Below are 17,158 nucleotides of genomic sequence, written 5' to 3' on the forward strand. Positions count from 1 at the left end.
GGTGCTTTATGGCCATTTGATACAGTACGGCATTAACATATTGTTACCCAACTACGGCAAAGCAAAAGGAGGGTTATGGTTGTTTACAGGTCATGTATGTATGTTCATCTATTCCCTCGTAACTTCTAAACTACTTATCAGAATTCGACAAATGACATATCATTAGAGGCGTCTGAATTGTTCACTGGATAACCAACGACCAGCTAGCTAAAGGCCATATGGGGTTTCACAAAATCTAATGTGGCGCCCTCTAGCGGACAAAACATACAGAGTAAAAAAATAAAGTTAAGATAAATATGCAGTATTTGGTATCATTTGAAAGCGCTTTACTTGTACATTTTGAATATGTATATATTACTAGCATTTGCTTGTGACTTTTCGTTCATAGCTTTTTTATTAGTTCATCAATTTAACGGAGTCCATTCCACCTGACTCCGACTTTCCAAGGTGATAATTAACCACCTCGAGCTTCTTTATATTAATGTATATTTATATTTTATTATAAAAATATAAAGCAAACATTTCGTTATATGGATTTTTTTCTTTTTCAGATTTTTCCCCTTTGAACCAACGAAAATGTACGGCACATGAAAAAATATTATCTATGCATAAAATACTTTAAAAATAAATTTATTTCGTGTTGTGTCAAATGACCCCCTGGAGTGGGGAAAGAGAGGGGATTATAACTCTCGATTTTTTCCCCTTGTCCCCATGATTTTTGTACGGCGTTGCGGAATAATGGATTAAAAGCAGTATAGCAATAGTATGACACAGATGCCGTACATGGTCAAATGACCAAATTTACCCCCGGTAACTCTCGGAAATTAAATAAAAATTCCGACTTGGTGGACCACCATTTTTGTACGGCACTGAGCGGTTTCTTATTATTTTTTATGGATCTATCGATGGTTAAGAATGCCGTACAAAAATATATGACCAAAATTTACCGAGTCTACCTGTACTTTTCAATTCTCATCTGCGCTCAGTTGGACAGCTTACAAGTGACGGCATAGTGATGAATCTTATTATTTTTTGCTCTGCTATCGTTCTAGATATGTCCCCTGGTGGTTCATTTGACCCATATTTTTGTCCTATGCGGGCTTGTAGTCTACAAATACACTTTGCACTAGGAAAAAAAATGGTTGTCTGTAAAGTCGGTTTACTGACGATAGTTGAGCGTGACAACGTCTTAAGGCCGATTGTGCTTCTTTATTGCTCGTTCCGCGCTCTCGCTTGCACTTCAAGCCTTACATGGAACGCCTCAGAGCGAGGTAACGCCGCATGAGTCATGTTTTTTCGTGCGTGCAGCTGGCTCTATCGAATTATAAGACGTTGTCACGTCAAAAAATGATATGATATTCGTCGTTAGACTGGGTTAAGAATCATTTGTTGCCACGCTTTATCTTCTCTAACACTCTCACGTATAGAAAAGGATTCAGTACTATAAAAACATCTGTGTATGAGAGTTTTTAAGTTTATACTTTAATGAGTTTTAATATATGGGTAGGGTAAGGGAAATCTTTTTAATTGCCATATGAATTGTCGAGTGTAGTACAAGGTACACTGATGGACCTATTTATAATTAGAAAATTGGAAAACATAATATGAATTATGTAAAATTTTTATATTCCATTTTTGGCTTGGTTTTATAAAAGTGAAATCCATAGAGAGAATAATTTTTTGGTGTTAGAAATTTAAATATAATTGAGCTTCAACTCTAATTTAATAGTTTGAACTATTTTTTAGTTTCGGTTTGATTTTTTGTTCCAGTTCTGATTTTAACCGATTGGCAGTATTTAAATATGTCCACCAGTGTATTCAAATATTTCTTCCATACAGAGATACAGATTATGAATGATTTTTTACAGTAAATATTTATTTATGTTATACAACATAAAATTATATAATTTTCTTACCAGTTAAAGGTATGACAGTTGATTTTGCAGATTGTATCCAGATAAATACGTAAATTATGTTTATACATTATATATATCTATATAATTTTATTCAAAATATTGGGTTTAATTGCAATATAAAAATGATTGCAACATAAAAATTTAATTTTTCAATAAAGTTAGTATAAGAGCTCATGAAATATTTACTATACTAATTATAGTCTTTGTCTAAGAAAACAATGATAATACATTTATTTGTAACTATAGCAATATTAACAGCAAGTACATATTGTATGAAGTGAATAATAAATAGTTTTAACAGAAGGTATTTGAATAGAGAGCACATGTTGATAAATTAAATAAGTTATAGAGTAAAGATTATATTAGGAATACCTTTTGTGGACTGTGGTTTTTGTAGTAAAATTGATTATTTAATAGATTTTATATGATCATTATTAGTTTACTGTGTTTCACATATAAATTGATCGAATTCGGTCAAAGCAGAATGAAATAGAAAAGAAAGAGCCTGTCAGAAGTGAATATAATATTGATTATATCTAGATCTTCTTTATCGTATGTTTTGAACCTGTTGTATGATGCATCTACCATTGTTTCTAATTTTATTGTAAAGCGACTTAAATTTGTGAAATAAGAAATAATTTGTGAAGTCGTCGCATCAGTGTAATACAGTATGAAATAAAATAAATTACTTACATCAAGTGTTTATATTTTCCAATTAAAATATAAGTGCTGGTTTACAATAAGTTGGAGTGAATAATTATGCGCAAAAATATTCATTTTCGATACCATATTTTCTGCACGTGAAATGCACTCAAATTAAGAATTGTGTCGACAAATTTTCTCTACTTGAATTATTCGCCGACTCCTGAACTATTGCGTATTACATATTTAAAAAAAAAGATATACACTTGGCCATAGCTGTTGTTCTATATGATGATCTACTTTTCAGTTTTAAATAAAAATTTAAATGAATATTACTACAAAAACCATAGTATCGTTAGTATAAGGTGAAAATGTTCCTATGTGCGTAAGAGAATCCGTGAAGCGTGTTGTTTAGTTGTAGATGTAATATTATAGTCGACCATACTGTAGCCTTGTTGAGCAGTGCGGAGATTTTTCTATTAACATACATTTATCTTCAAATATACAATTTTAAATATACACGGTGTTTTATTTTGAAATGAGTAATTTTATAACTAATCGTTACATTACAAGGCAGTGGTGGTCTAACTTATTAATTATTTTATTAATAAGAGTCTATGCAAATGATTGTGCATTTGTTTTGGATATAATTAGATATACGCATATATAGATATATGTATATAGATTACCAGATATAATTAGATAATATGTAGATTTTAGAGCATTCATGGCGTCTGAGAACGGCAGCCCACTGATGGAATTTACTTAGGTCCTCCTGAGTCCTTCACTGAAGCTTTCGTCAGCCCTCATAAGCTGCTTAACTTTATAGAGGAACTGGGGTGCTTCCAACTTTAGTCTGACCTTATCTATACTAATATTATAAAGCTGAAGAGTTCGTTTGTTTGAACGCGGTAATCTCAGGAACTGGTCCGATTTGAAAAATTATTTCGGTGTTAGATAGTCCATTTATCGAGGAAGGCTATAGGCTATATATCATCACGCAAGACCAACAGGAACGGAGCACTGCGGGTAAAACCGCAGGCTACAGCTAGTTTTTCAATAATCACGGATCGACAAGTTCATTGATCAAGGGCAATGCTAATTCATTTTATTAGTATTGTACTGCTATTTATCTTATCTCATTCTTATATGTATTATTATGTAATTTTGTTGTTTGCAATGATCATGTTTTCAGTCATTGATTGATAGTTGTTTTGGATATATGTACATTGTATATAGTACTTAATAATTTCCAAGTTTAGATTTCGGAGAACCGGTTTCATAAATCATTGTCAGGACATGTTAGGAAACTGGTCGTAGTTTTTAGTATAAAATCTTATATAAAAGTAAATAAAGTGGAACTAGTGAATTGTGTGCTCTATTTCAAAGTTTAAACTTTACAATACAGTTTCATCAAGAGGTAACAAACAATACAAAGTATAAATTATATTCAATAATTTTCATAAAGCACTATAACTCAAGTAAGTAATATTTTTTAGACTTGTTTGTTATATTATTTTTTCCGTAATCTTATCCTAACCTTGTAACTTCATATAACTTACTAGATATTCTACTCCAATAAAAGGACCTGGTATATCATTATATTTTTATTAAAAATAATATAATAAATATATAATATCCAATAATAATATATGTATTTATTATCATAGGAGTATTTTATCTTGTGTATATAGAGAAAGTCGTGTTTGTTACACTGTTTAAAACTCAAGAGCGGCTGAATTGATTTGGTTGAAAATTGAGAACTGAAGTGAACTGTTGAGCACTACTGGAAGGACATAGGATACTTTTTATCCCTAAAATTAAGCCGAGCTTGTTATTTATAAATACAAATATATACCTATAGCTTTACTATGGAGCGTTGGTCGGGCAAGACAGCAGTAGTGACTGGCGCCAGCAGCGGGATTGGGGCCGCCATCTCTATGAAGCTGGTTGATGCCGGCTTGCGAGTTGTGGGCTTGGCGATAGGTGATGTGAGTGAAAATTTATTATAATTTTAAAATCTTTTTTATAAAGGTACGAAATCATATTAGAAACTTTTTTAGATGTTAATTAGAAGAATAACGAAACGTAAACTTATATTATTTTAACAAAAATTAAATGTTACTACCTAGTTAGTTACATATATTGCATATAGTTTGTGTGACAATTTATGCTTAATTTTCAGGAATTAAAATCAACAAATTATAACATAACACTTCTAGAATGCGATATCACTAAGCCCGAAAAAATCGCATCTACTTTTAAGGCAATTGAAGAAAATTTCGGTGGAATACACGTGCTCGTCAACTGTGCTGGTGTTATTTATCCAGCTCATATAACAGGTGAAATATACATATTTTTATGAAGATATAGGTAATTAAAAGCGCGTGTCATAAAATGCATTTGAAGGGTTCCGTAGTAGGTATAATATATACAGGAAGGTACTTTAGACTTATATGAATAGTAGATTACGAGACGGTATTCAAATATAATGTGTCGCCATCTATTCTTTAAAAAATTCAAAAGAATTTTAATGCTATAAAGCTAAATATCAATTTATAGGGTAAAAAGAGAAATTTAAAAGAAATTTTTTATTAATTATATTTAAAGCTTTCTTCTAAAAAATTTAGACGTTGGCGATACTCCGATGAGTAATAACGAAGTAATATCCATTCTGGACGTAAATGTGAAGGGAATGATGTTATGCACTCGATACGCAGTCGCGTCTATGAAGAAGCAGAACTTTAATGGTCATATTATCAACATCAACAGGTAAAACGTCCTTTGGATGCTTTTTTGGTACTTTTTCTAAAATTAATGGCAATAATTTTTATCAGTACCTACCTATTTGCCAGACCTAGAACAAAGTCTTGGACAAAATAATAAACTGGCCAAATGCGAGTCGCATTCGCACACCGAGGGTTCTAAACAAACGCATTTTTTATAGTTCGAAGGACAAAAAAATGATCCTATAAGCGTTCCGTTTTTTCCATTTATGATTGGGAACCCTAAAAATTTTGGAAAAGCATTTGGTTTTTACAAAAAATGCTTGGTTTCTTTAAAAAAAATACATTGAATATTATTTTTTAGCTTAGCCGGTCACTACATCCCTTTTTCACCCGACATGAACGTGTATGCAGCGAGCAAGCACGCAGTCACGGCATTCACTAAAGCACTTCTCAACGAGTTGGCCCATTTTGGTAGCTGCATTAAAGTTACGGTATGAATTAATTTACATAACAGTTTCTAATATAGTATTTTATAGATCCTTAATATTAATAAATATAATGAAAAAACTGCCATACATACATAATATTTTTCAATGAATAAATAATTAAATTATAATCAATTCTAATATTATAATTAATAGGAAAGATGTGTACGTACCTATGTATGTTTCTAACGAATTGGCTAAAAAAGTAATCGTCGGATTTGGATGAACCTTTACAGTGATATAATAAACATCAGAATAACACATGAGCTACAAAAATACTTTATTTTACACGCGGGTTCGTCCGCAGATTAACCCACGAGACACAGCTTGTTAAGAATTATGAAATAATAGCAACAAAAATTACCAATTTAATACATTACAATTTTTAGAGCATATCTCCCGGTTTAACAAGAACCAAAATGGCGCTTCGTGATGGCGTTGAACTGGATATGCCAATGTTGGAGCCGAGTCACATCGCAGATACAGTGCTGTATGCACTCTCCACTCCACCCGTGGTTAATGTAAGTTTGAGGTTTTATTATTGTGACATTTATTTTGAAAAAGTGATTTTTCCTACGTAAAAAAAGAGCGTGTGTGCCGAGCATATGTGTCAGAAGTAAAACTTCTTTGGCAATGTTAAAAGATACCAATATCGTCGCCTTACTCCATGACGTGACGGTATTGTCATGACCCGACCTTGATATTTTACTCTCTACTAAAGAAGTTTCAAAATTAGTACTTATATAAATTTCTTAAATGTACTTTTTTTAAAAGGCTCGTCGAAAATGTTTTTGAGAAAAAGCCAGATTTGTAAATCAACATTACTTTATTGACTAAATAATATGGATTTTCATCATATATTGGTAAATTGTTTAAATTTAATGTTGGTATTTACCTATATCATCTTTTTTTTTAGATAACAGAATTAACTGTTCAACCAGTGTCAGAGAAGAGGTTATAGACAAATGAAACCAGATTTAAATTTATTTATATTCGTTTATTGTAACACTTTGATGAAGATAACTATACTGCTCAGAACTATAATTGTTTTTATTATTTAAGTTAATTGTGTAATTTATAACATGTTGTTAAAAAATAAAAAAAAATGTTTTAATGTTGAAAGTTGTTTTAATTTTTTAAGAACTGCAGTAGCAGTTAAAAAATATTTGAGAACCATCAAATCAAAATTTTTTATCCTTGTTACCTCTGTTAGCTACCACAATCGAGAGTTTCGTACAGGAAATTATTGGGCGTCTCATCAAAATAAAGCTACTCACGGAAAATTAGCTTGATAGTAATCACTTGACTAGATGCAATTCATGTTGAAAGGTTTTGTTTGGCATTTGATAGAAATTCGTCATAATTCACAGATATTTTTTCCGGTGGGCGGTGAAGCGAATACTTCCCGTAACACCCGTTCCGATACTGAACACTTATTATATTTTGACTTTCTTTTGTATTTTTTCTTGATTTTTTATGTGTTTCCGATTGGAACTTTAACAAAAAGTTCTTGGCGTATATGTTATTTAATTTAATAGTAAGTTAAGTCCATGCCATTAAAAATGACTAAAATTTGCAATTGTAATAACACGGTAAAAAATAAAAATCAAATAAAATAAATTATATATACCTAATTGTTTGCATTATAATGCAACAAGTTACTTGTGGGATGTTTTAGATTACTTCATTGCAGTAACTGTCAAGGTTTCTAGTACAAAACTAGCTTAGTTATGGAGCGTTGGTCGGGCAAGACAGCAGTGGTGACTGGCGCCAGCAGCGGGATCGGGGCCGCCATCTCTGTGAAGCTGGCTGATGCTGGCTTGCGAGTTGTAGGCTTGGCGAGAAGTAGTCATTTGGTTGATGTAAGTCCAAAATAATTGTAGAAATACGTCGTACTGTTTGGTTACAACAGTGCGTAAATAACTAAATAATGTCACTGTTTTGTAAACATAAAATTCCAATATAAGATAATAAATGCCAGGTTATCAGAAGTGCAATATATGCAACTAATATGTAGAATGTATGTATAGGGTAATAGTAAATTAACGATAGTTATTGTTAGCATCGTTTAAGATTGTTCTAGATTTCAATGTAGGTTTCGAAGGGGCGTAGGTATCCTAGCTAGAAACCTGAATGCGAGGTAAGAAAGACCTTGGAAAACAATGTAGGGTTTTTTCTTTACGGAAATTGCAGGAATTTGTTATTTTTGTAATTTAGTTACTATTTAATTAATTAATGTTATAATTATGGCCTATGTACACATCAAATGAAATACTTATCATGGAAAATTTTCAGCAACTACAAGCAAAAGTGAAAGGCGTTGGTAGTATAAGATCTCTAAAATGCGATATCTCTAAACCTGAAGAAATCACATCGACTTTCCAGTCTATTGAAGAGAAATTCGGTGGAATACACGTTCTCGTTAACAATGCTGGTGTTATTTATCCAGCTCATATCACAGGTAGTATTGAAGTTATGTAGTTTTAGTACCTAAGCTAGTAAATTGTTTTAGTTTCCAGTAATTTGTGCTACAAATTAGCATTCTGTAATATTTTTTTCATCTTGTGCCATGCATTAAAATTACTAAGTAGAGACGCAAGTGTCGATAATAAGACCTAGATTATATCTTTGCTATAAAAATGTTTGTTATATTGTGGTGTATTCGATGAATGCACTATATATAATTCATTATAATAGATACATTTAACATTTTAATTATTTAAATAGGTATTTATAAATTAATTAATGTCAACTTTAGTCCTATAGGATTTTATAGTAGGCTGAAGGCCTGGCCTGGGCTTGTAACCTAGGTTATAAGTAGGTATATTGCACAATAATTTTTAGATATTGGTGATTCTCCGATGAGCAATGACGAAGTCATATCAACACTGGACGTGAATGTAAAGGGAATGATGCTGTGCACTCGACACGCTGTCGCTTCTATGAAGAAGCAGAACTTTAATGGTCACATTATAAATATCAACAGGTAATAAGAAATAATATAAATTGTTTTAGAAAGTCTAATTGTGTATAGAAAAGGTAGACTTCTAACAGCTCTATCTTTTCTAAAATGATGAAATTGTTTTTCTTTGTTCTCTCGTGATCGATATAGCAATAAATAATACAAGATATAAAGCTCACAGACATTCAATAATCAACAATCAGTAATAATTAGATTGAAACATGATAATTGCTTTTGAATCTGGCCCTGGCTAAAAGTAGAGTTGATCTAGCCGAACTAAGTATAAAATTCCTTTTATCATTAAAGAACCAAATTTCATTATATAAAGATATTAGATAACTAAAGTAATCAGAGTACACAAAATTTTCAGTGTAGCGGGTCACTACATTCCTTTCCTGCCCAATACGAACGTATATTCAGCGAGCAAGCACGCAGTTACAGCGTTCACAAAAGCGCTTGTTAACGAGTTGGCTCAGTTTGGTAGCAGCATTAAAGTTACGGTATGAATTAACTAAATAAGTTCACAGTAATAAATTTGTAGATAGAGTATGATTGAGTGACCAATGAGTAGATAGGTTTATTTCATAAAATATAGAGACCTTGTTTTTACTGTTCTGTGATAGAGACTATTAACTACTGTAATTTTCATAAAATCTAAACGGTAAGACCGTTTTTGGAAAACTTTTTTTAGAAATACGTACCAATACATAGGGTTTGAAATAAATAATTGTCAAAATACAGAGTACAGATTGACCACTTATTGAAATTAAAATTATTTTAGAGCATATCCCCTGGGTTAGTGAGGACCAAAATGGCGCAAAGAGATGGTGTTGAAATAGATTTGTCAATGTTGGAACCAAGTGACATCGCAGATACTGTGCACTATGTGTTATCTACTCCACCTACAGTTAACGTAAGTTTTTACAGGTTTTTATTCAAATTATAGACAATCTCAAATTCTCTTTGATTGGCCTGACCAGATTTAATGAGCGTCAAAGTCTATGTATCAAGTTTCTATTCGAAGATATAATCTCAACACTGTATATTTATACTTTTTCTGTCTAGTAATAAACAATAGCCTGTGAATATTTTTAAAAATCTACGTTAATGTTTTCCAGATAACTGAACTAACAGTCCAACGGGTTTCAGAGAAGAGAATATAGGGGTCAAATAAAAACCTTATTTCAACATATTTCTTTATTGTTAAATGGCACTAATTTTAATGTGAAGCGTGAGCAGACGTCGAAGAAGCAAGCCCCAGTATACTGGTTGTGAATTGCACAAATGCCCTCAATATGTCCAGTTTTAACGTCCACAACGGTGATGGTGCGTTTGCAAGGACAGTATGGCCACCCTGAAAAATAAAATTCACTGTTAATAAAAAAATATTGTATAACTAACCACGTAATTAATTATATTCATTGTAATGTTATAAGTATATGGAAATAAAATACATTTCATCACCATTGTGGTTTCATTTTTTTATTATTTTTTAACACCCAGAATTAATAAATAATCCGTGCTAATAACTATTTAGGTGTTTCTCTTAACAATAATCAGTACATAAACGATATTGAAAACTTAAGATAGTAGACGTAGACGTAACTTATAAATCTTATAAATATATCTTTATTAGTATGTAGGTAATCTAAGAATTGTTAAATTGATGTTGTTCCATATATCTTCTCCATGGATGCGAACTGCTTGCAGAGCTACTCTTGGACAGTTCTCCGAGAAGTGACATTAGAAGACTTGAAAAGAATCCAGCGGAATCTTTCATTTGAGGTTGACCGTTCTCTTCTGAACTTGCATCTGGGTCTCCAGCCTTTAAATTTTAAAGAATAAAGTAATAAAAATTTCAAAAAATAAAATATTCTATTGAAGGAATTTCATAGAATCTCCATATTTTTACTTCTTGCAGAATACTTACGGCGCTAGTTCCCACTATTAGTTTAGAAAGGAAATTCCCAAAGAATGCTCCGTTATTTTTCTGTAAAGCAAAATTATTACTAAATTATCTATAAAGAGTTATTGATATAAGTACGAAAAATTCATTTCATTGATAGAACATACCGATCCACCACCAGTAATTGTGTCTAATGATGTCAAAAGATAGCTAGCAACAATTGTTCCTGGGTTTTGATCGCCTTCAGACTGTAAATGGTAATTATATTGTAATATGAACTAGAAAAGACCATTATAAACAATAATTTGTTGGAGATGTAACAACATACCAGTAATCCTACGAATAATCCAATCCCTGAAGCAATGAGACTATTTAGGTCGATCCCATCGCCCTGCAATATTTTATAATAGGTATAAATCTTTATTTTTCTGAAACATTTTAATTTTTAAATTTCACACATACGGAGTAAAACTTACACTCAGGTTAGCGATGATACCGCTCACAGTGGCGAGAAGTGAACCTAAATCTGATTGCCCATCTTCCTAGAATAATATTAAAATTATAACCAATATCTATTTCAAATGCTGGCATAATGACGATATTAGATAGTATAGCTATCAAAGTCATTATTAAAACGAACTTACACCCCCGCTTAGTCCAGCTAGAAGGCCCAATAGACCACCTCCTTGGCCATCACCGCCCCCTGGCGGCTCATCATAATCCTCATCCGATTCAATATTCGAATTTGAATCTTGTTCCGAATTGTTTTCTTCTCTACTAGATTCATTTCTAGAATCTTCGCTTTCACTAGTTTCTTCTTGTCTTTGAAACGGTGGCGGCTTGAGGTCATTAATGTAATCAAATTCTTCGTCTTTTGCGTTTATTTCTCGACGTAATATTATATGCGGATTGAACCGTTTTATCATCGTTCTAATTATATTACGTAACATTACCTGCAAATGGTCGCAGAATTTTAAATTCATACAATTTAAATAATAAACTCAATTAAATTTGGTTATTATTGCACAAAATATTATGAAATGAATACTTAACCATTCCAATGCCATCCCAGTGCGAAGTCTTGAAGGGTAAAAAGGTCATGTGCAGTAGTTTCACTCAATCGAAAGTTGTGCATCCGTGCAAAAAAGAGTAACTTCGTGCGATTATTAATATTAAACCATCATAAAAAATAATAACCACATACAATTTAAGGATTGCTATGCGCATATTTGAATATGAACGGGCGTGGACGGAAGTCGGAAAATGTGTTAGATATGGACAGTAGTCGTTAGTTTGAAAATTTTTTTAAAAAGAAAGTTGTTTTTTTTACAATTGTCTCCTTCTTTCGGACTATATTAATATATTTGGCGTGCACGAAGAAGAAATTCAACACAGAAATTAAAACAAAATAAACGTACATATTGTTAAATTAACATGTTTACATATAGATTTATCCTTTTTCATAAGCTGCATTTCATTTCTTCGTCAGTGTTGTAAAATAAAATATTTTAGGTGTGTGTATGGCAAACACAATACTGTGCAAAACTGTGTACAAAAAAAACCTTTACAATAAAACCATAGACAACTTACACTCGAACTGCTAGAACTGGGTAGAATAGCGCCTAGTATATTGAACAGGCTGGCAATGCTGCTGCCACCACCATCGCTGGGCGCCTGTGGGATTGTGTTATCTTCATCATCATCACCACCACCGTCTTGAGGATCGATGGGGACTGATAGCGGGGCACTGGCGACGTCATTGTTAGCCGCCAAAGATATGTCGTTCACTGGTGCGAGAGTTGTCTCTGTTGGGGTGACTGTTGTTTCTAGCTGTAATTAATAAAAATGTATTATGTACAGAATATACTTAAATCTATACTAATATTCCTCGATAAATGGGCTATCTAACACCGAAAGAATTTTTCAAATCGGATCAGTAGTTCCTGAGATTAGCGCGTTCAAACAAACAAACTCTTTAGCTTTATAATATAAGTATAGATAAGAAGTCATTTAAAGTTTACAAATTAGTAAATTAAATGAATGAAACACAAGACTTAGGGCGTATTCAGAAAGAAAGCTTGAAACTTATAAGCGCTTATCGGCGCTTGTCATGTTCATATATTTTCCTGCGCGGGTTACCAGCACTGACAGGAAAATATATGAACATGACAAGCGCCGATAAGCGCTTATAAGTTTCAAGCTTTCTTTCTGAATACGCCCTTAGGTAATAAGGATTTAATTCATAAAAAATAATTTCGAAAATAAAAATAAAACCAACTGCAATTTAATTTTCACATTGGCACAATGTTGTGAAATATTTATTCGTTGTTATTTTGTTTCCATTTTTTTTAATTAAATTGGTTATGAATTGGCTTAACGGCAGATATAAATAAATAAGGTCACGAATGACAAAAAAAAACAAGATCTTTAGGAAATAATTTTTAATGAGTGTCTGTTTTCTTTTCATTAAATTTAAATACTTTTAGAAAATATTTTTAAAACTCAAGGTAAATTAGTTACTCTTTTTATTTTTAATATTTTCAAAAATTATAACGCTCTTTTAAATATAGGTAGGTACCTATTTTTATCATTCAGAAAATATAACTCCAGTGAAGGTGTCTAATGCTGATACTAAAACTTATCAGCCGCGATACACGCGACATGCGCTACACAGACCAAAAAGTTTGAGACGATGTAATAAAAGTTTCACTTTAATAAACTCTTTAACAAATGATTTATCGAGCGGAATAATATTACAATAATTACGAAAGATTGAAATAGTAAAAGTAAATTTTGTTTCACGAATTATGCGATTTTGATATTTTTTATGTTCTTTAAATAAATTTTTAATACTTCATTGCTTTTGCGGAAATTTGATACAATTCTAGCTTTCGAGCAGGAAGTCAGCATAATATGATGTGGTAAAAAATAATTTTACTTTTTGAAGGGAAACCACTTTACATTGAGTGCAAAGGTATCGAGAGAAGGTCATTTAAAAAAATATCCGTATTATTTTCTAAGAAATTAAAAATAAGTACTCTACACAATTTATACCTACTAGAGAATATCAATTATATGAATAATTAGGTACAAGTCGATACATTCTAATTCAAATCTAAATACCTATTCTGCCAGTTTTTTTTACAAACGATTTGTAAAAATTAGGAGTAGGTATTTTGTACAATTTTGTACCGGCACAGATTAGTTAATAGTTACTCCATAACTACCAGTCCATAAGACACAAAAACTTAGATCAACACAATTAATATAAGTACATATAATGTTTGCACCCTTTCACTGACCAACCTTGAACCTACTATGTACATATTTGATCCTGTGGCGGGATTCGAACCCGCGTCCATTGCCTATCGTTATAAATTATAAAATTACTGTCCTGGTTGTATACGTAGTATATTATTATTAGTCTGTGGTCCTGGCAAACTTTGTTCTGCCTTAAGCGCGTCACACACGGTGAAGATACTATAATATTTTATCTTAAGATACTGTAATATTTTATATAAAAGTATCTTAAGGTATCCGGTATCAGCGTTCTGACCATCATTTTTCTTTTTGTCATTGCGTACTACGACCCCAGCTGTAGAACCGCCATCCTGTTACAAAGGACCCACAAAATTTCGGGTCATTTGTAACAGGATGGCGGTTTAAAATATTATAGTATCTTCACCGTGTGTGACGCGCTTAACTCTTATTAGTTAGGGTTATCAAAAATAGATATTTTTCGATTCTCAGGCTTACCGTTTCGGATGAGTCTAATTACAAACGAGAATAAAGAATTTTATATATAAGTATATCTAATGCTATAAGTATGTATCTAATGTTATAAAAAATAAACACTTACCGATTCATTAATTTGTCTTCTAAGTCTATATTGTGTGGGTATGCAGAATCCATGTGCCAACAGCGTCAGGGTGAAGAACAAACATACAAAGGGCCTCGCCATTTTGTCACTAAGAACTAAATAATATTCACATAAATAATCTACTTATATACACTTTCTTAATGAGGGATATCAGGGAATGACACATATTGGTCGTTTGTTAATACTTAACATGATTTTATTAAATTACGCAAGTTGGATTAAGCCGATCTACGTACAGGACTAATTATTATTAATCACCTAGTAAAAAACAAAAAAGACCTATTTAATAATGAGCTTTTTATTAAAAATGTTTGTCGCACTTTATACGTATTACCTCTAATATTAATAAATACTACTTTAATATAATATATTTCGACAATGTTCTATTGTTTTCTTCAATGTGTTAAATAGATAGATTTGTTATATTCTCGATTCTGAGTGGTATCGATGGCGGTTAGAATATTAAGTCTTGTAAATAACCAAGTACGAACTAATTTATGTGTAAGTGATGTATACAGGGTGGTTCATAATATTTCTTTTACAATTTTCTTTCCTATAGATAAAAAACTACTTTGAATAAGTTATCATACCTACATTATAACAGGGGAATAATGCATAAAATATAAATGTAAAATTAAAACAAGAAGAAAATAACGTTGCTTGCGGAAAAAGAGCCTACATTGTAGAGCCTACATGCATGTTTCTATCACTTTGATATTCAAAATAATTTTAACTAAAAACATTTGACATTAATTTTGTTTATTTTAATAATTACATAATAATCTAATTGGCTACCGACATTCGGACATCGGTTTAATATTTTTCCTAGTTGGTTACTAGTTACTACCTATACCAAGCTCTATGATAAAGAATATAACCATAACCTTATATTCAACTTTCCATACCTCCAGGGCATAATAAAAAAAGCAATAAAAATAAATTTCGACCACAAATTGGCCTGTATACAAGGGCGTGTTAGTACGAAGGTTCCCGGCAAATCGTCGCGGTTTGCGACACGACTTGTCGGACCGATGTCTTGTATCCGGCCAATTATGTACACAATAATACTTCCTCAGTGGTTTATTATGTAATTTTGGCGGATATTTTGTTAATATGTACTTTCATTTAAAAACCAAATTGATGAGCAGTCAATGTCAAAGCAAATTTTGTATAAAGTATGAATTTGTTACAAAGCTAGGACTTCTGAGATTATACAAATAAGAATTCTAGTTCAAGAGTCAGTGATACAGTAAACCTACGACCGTAAATAATTTAAGCAGTAATTATTGATAAATAAAAAAATTCAGCGATAGAGCTTTCTCTCAAGCCGGCAATAACACAATATCATAATGCAAACTACAAAAGAGATGGTTTACTTATTTCAATGATCGTTAATTAAATTAAAATATTCTAACGAGTAAAACACCTTAACTATATCTATGTAAATTACAAGTATGAGGAAGTATAATTCCTACTCAAATTGAAAATTTTGAATATCCAGCTTCCTAAGTAGTAGCAGGCTTCTAGTAGCGCTTAAGTTATGGTTATTTATTAATTTTATAAATCAACCCACTTACGTTTATTAAACAAGGCACTTAATTAACTCCCGAAATTATTGTACGAAATGGTGCACTATATGTTTTGAACTGATTTCATTTCGCATTATAATTTAGCCCAAGGCGGCTGGCCTTACTTCGGTTGTGGAAGGCTCAAGGTTGAACAAGATTAAGTTCAAAATATGACATTATACGTACACGTAATAGCTACAATTACCATTTTAATATAAAAATAAAAAACTTATAAGTCGAAATTGATATTTTGGTTTTATGGCATTCAAATGCTTTATAAATATAAATTTATAAAGAATCTGGCGGGTCGCGAGTGGCTGAGTTGGTCAGGCATCCACCCCGGAATGGCGCAAAAGGATGCGGGTTCGAGTCCCGCCTCGTGGTTTTCTAAGTCGTTTGGTAAAAGTTTGATTTTAGCAAAAAAATTGTGAACGCACTAATCCTGCTGTGGGATCTTAGACTATAGGTATAGGTACCTAAGTAGTTTTTCAGTTTACAAACTTTCACTTGATAATGTTTGTATAGGTAGATTATTATTATTACGTATTTTATGTAAGGTTGCTCTATGAAACGAAGTGGTAAAGTTAGCTGAATTAAGTACCTAGACCTTGAAAACCAAAGTCGACAACCTTATGTAGAGTCTACTTCATGTAGAGTTCAAGAAACTCTACATGAACTGAAACCTTATGGTCGCTATAGATGAATTAAGTTAAAATTTTTGTAAGCATTTTTCTAGAAACACTAAAAAGTAAAAGGCATACAATTTTTTATACCACTGCATGCAGTGGTATAAAAATGGGATAATTTTATAGATACGTAAAGAAAAACCTCGTACCTAATCACTACATAGTATAAAACAAAGTCGCTTTCTCTGTCCCTATTTCCCTATGTCCCTTTGTATGCTTAAATCTTTAAAACTACACAACGGATTTTGATGCGTTTTTTTTTAATAGATAGAGTGATTCAAGAGGAAGGTTTTAGTATATAATTTGTTAGGTTTTAGACAAAGCGGGGCGAAGCCGCGGGCGGTAAGCTAGTAATCGATAAAGTTCAGAAATAAAACCCAAATC

The 17,158-nt window shown here is 31.9% G+C and overlaps 3 protein-coding genes across 3 annotated transcripts; 2 read left to right on the forward strand and 1 right to left on the reverse strand.

Annotated features, from left to right (window-relative positions):
* Positions 1 to 3,771: 3,771 nt before the first annotated feature.
* On the forward strand, positions 3,772 to 6,865 carry LOC149479000 (farnesol dehydrogenase-like). Its single transcript, XM_089708430.1, has 7 exons — positions 3,772 to 4,039; positions 4,423 to 4,549; positions 4,744 to 4,900; positions 5,189 to 5,330; positions 5,649 to 5,778; positions 6,162 to 6,293; positions 6,689 to 6,865. The coding sequence occupies exons 2-7, from the start codon at positions 4,430 to 4,432 to the stop codon at positions 6,731 to 6,733; spliced, it is 726 nt and encodes a 241-aa protein (XP_089564556.1). The 5' UTR covers positions 3,772 to 4,039; positions 4,423 to 4,429; the 3' UTR covers positions 6,734 to 6,865.
* Positions 6,866 to 7,424: 559 nt separating this feature from the next.
* LOC149479001 (farnesol dehydrogenase-like) lies at positions 7,425 to 10,198 on the forward strand. The gene is made up of 6 exons (XM_089708429.1): positions 7,425 to 7,634; positions 8,068 to 8,233; positions 8,617 to 8,758; positions 9,105 to 9,234; positions 9,516 to 9,647; positions 9,853 to 10,198. The coding sequence occupies exons 1-6, from the start codon at positions 7,503 to 7,505 to the stop codon at positions 9,895 to 9,897; spliced, it is 747 nt and encodes a 248-aa protein (XP_089564555.1). The 5' UTR covers positions 7,425 to 7,502; the 3' UTR covers positions 9,898 to 10,198.
* Positions 10,199 to 10,382: 184 nt separating this feature from the next.
* On the reverse strand, positions 10,383 to 16,162 carry LOC149479002 (uncharacterized). The gene is made up of 9 exons (XM_089708428.1): positions 16,098 to 16,162; positions 14,500 to 14,615; positions 12,231 to 12,470; positions 11,285 to 11,593; positions 11,117 to 11,182; positions 10,969 to 11,031; positions 10,808 to 10,888; positions 10,665 to 10,724; positions 10,383 to 10,559 (listed from the first exon to the last, which is right to left on the reverse strand). Exons 2-9 carry the CDS (start codon positions 14,599 to 14,601, stop codon positions 10,383 to 10,385), a joined length of 1,098 nt encoding a protein of 365 aa, XP_089564554.1. The 5' UTR covers positions 14,602 to 14,615; positions 16,098 to 16,162.
* Between the last annotated feature and the right edge of the window lie 996 nt (positions 16,163 to 17,158).

Source organism: Colias philodice, chromosome 21, assembly GCF_061535455.1.
Source record: "Colias philodice isolate Cphi_HAF_F1 chromosome 21, ilColPhil1 Martin Lab GWU primary, whole genome shotgun sequence".
Lineage (NCBI taxonomy): Eukaryota > Metazoa > Arthropoda > Insecta > Lepidoptera > Pieridae > Colias > Colias philodice.

Coding starts and splice junctions, on each gene's coding strand:
- LOC149479001 (XM_089708429.1), top strand. CDS start 7,503: ATGGAGCGTTGGTCGGGCAAGACAGCAGTGGTGACTGGCGCCAGCAGC. Junction 8,759..9,104: donor CACATTATAAATATCAACAG/GTAATAAGAAAT, acceptor CAAAATTTTCAG/TGTAGCGGGTCACTACATTC. Junction 9,235..9,515: donor GTAGCAGCATTAAAGTTACG/GTATGAATTAAC, acceptor AAATTATTTTAG/AGCATATCCCCTGGGTTAGT.
- LOC149479000 (XM_089708430.1), top strand. CDS start 4,430: ATGGAGCGTTGGTCGGGCAAGACAGCAGTAGTGACTGGCGCCAGCAGC. Junction 4,901..5,188: donor TTATCCAGCTCATATAACAG/GTGAAATATACA, acceptor TAAAAAATTTAG/ACGTTGGCGATACTCCGATG. Junction 5,331..5,648: donor CATATTATCAACATCAACAG/GTAAAACGTCCT, acceptor ATTATTTTTTAG/CTTAGCCGGTCACTACATCC.
- LOC149479002 (XM_089708428.1), bottom strand. CDS start 14,601: ATGGCGAGGCCCTTTGTATGTTTGTTCTTCACCCTGACGCTGTTGGCA. Junction 12,471..14,499: donor GAAGACAAATTAATGAATCG/GTAAGTGTTTAT, acceptor TATTAATTACAG/CTAGAAACAACAGTCACCCC. Junction 10,725..10,807: donor CAATTACTGGTGGTGGATCG/GTATGTTCTATC, acceptor TTTGCTTTACAG/AAAAATAACGGAGCATTCTT.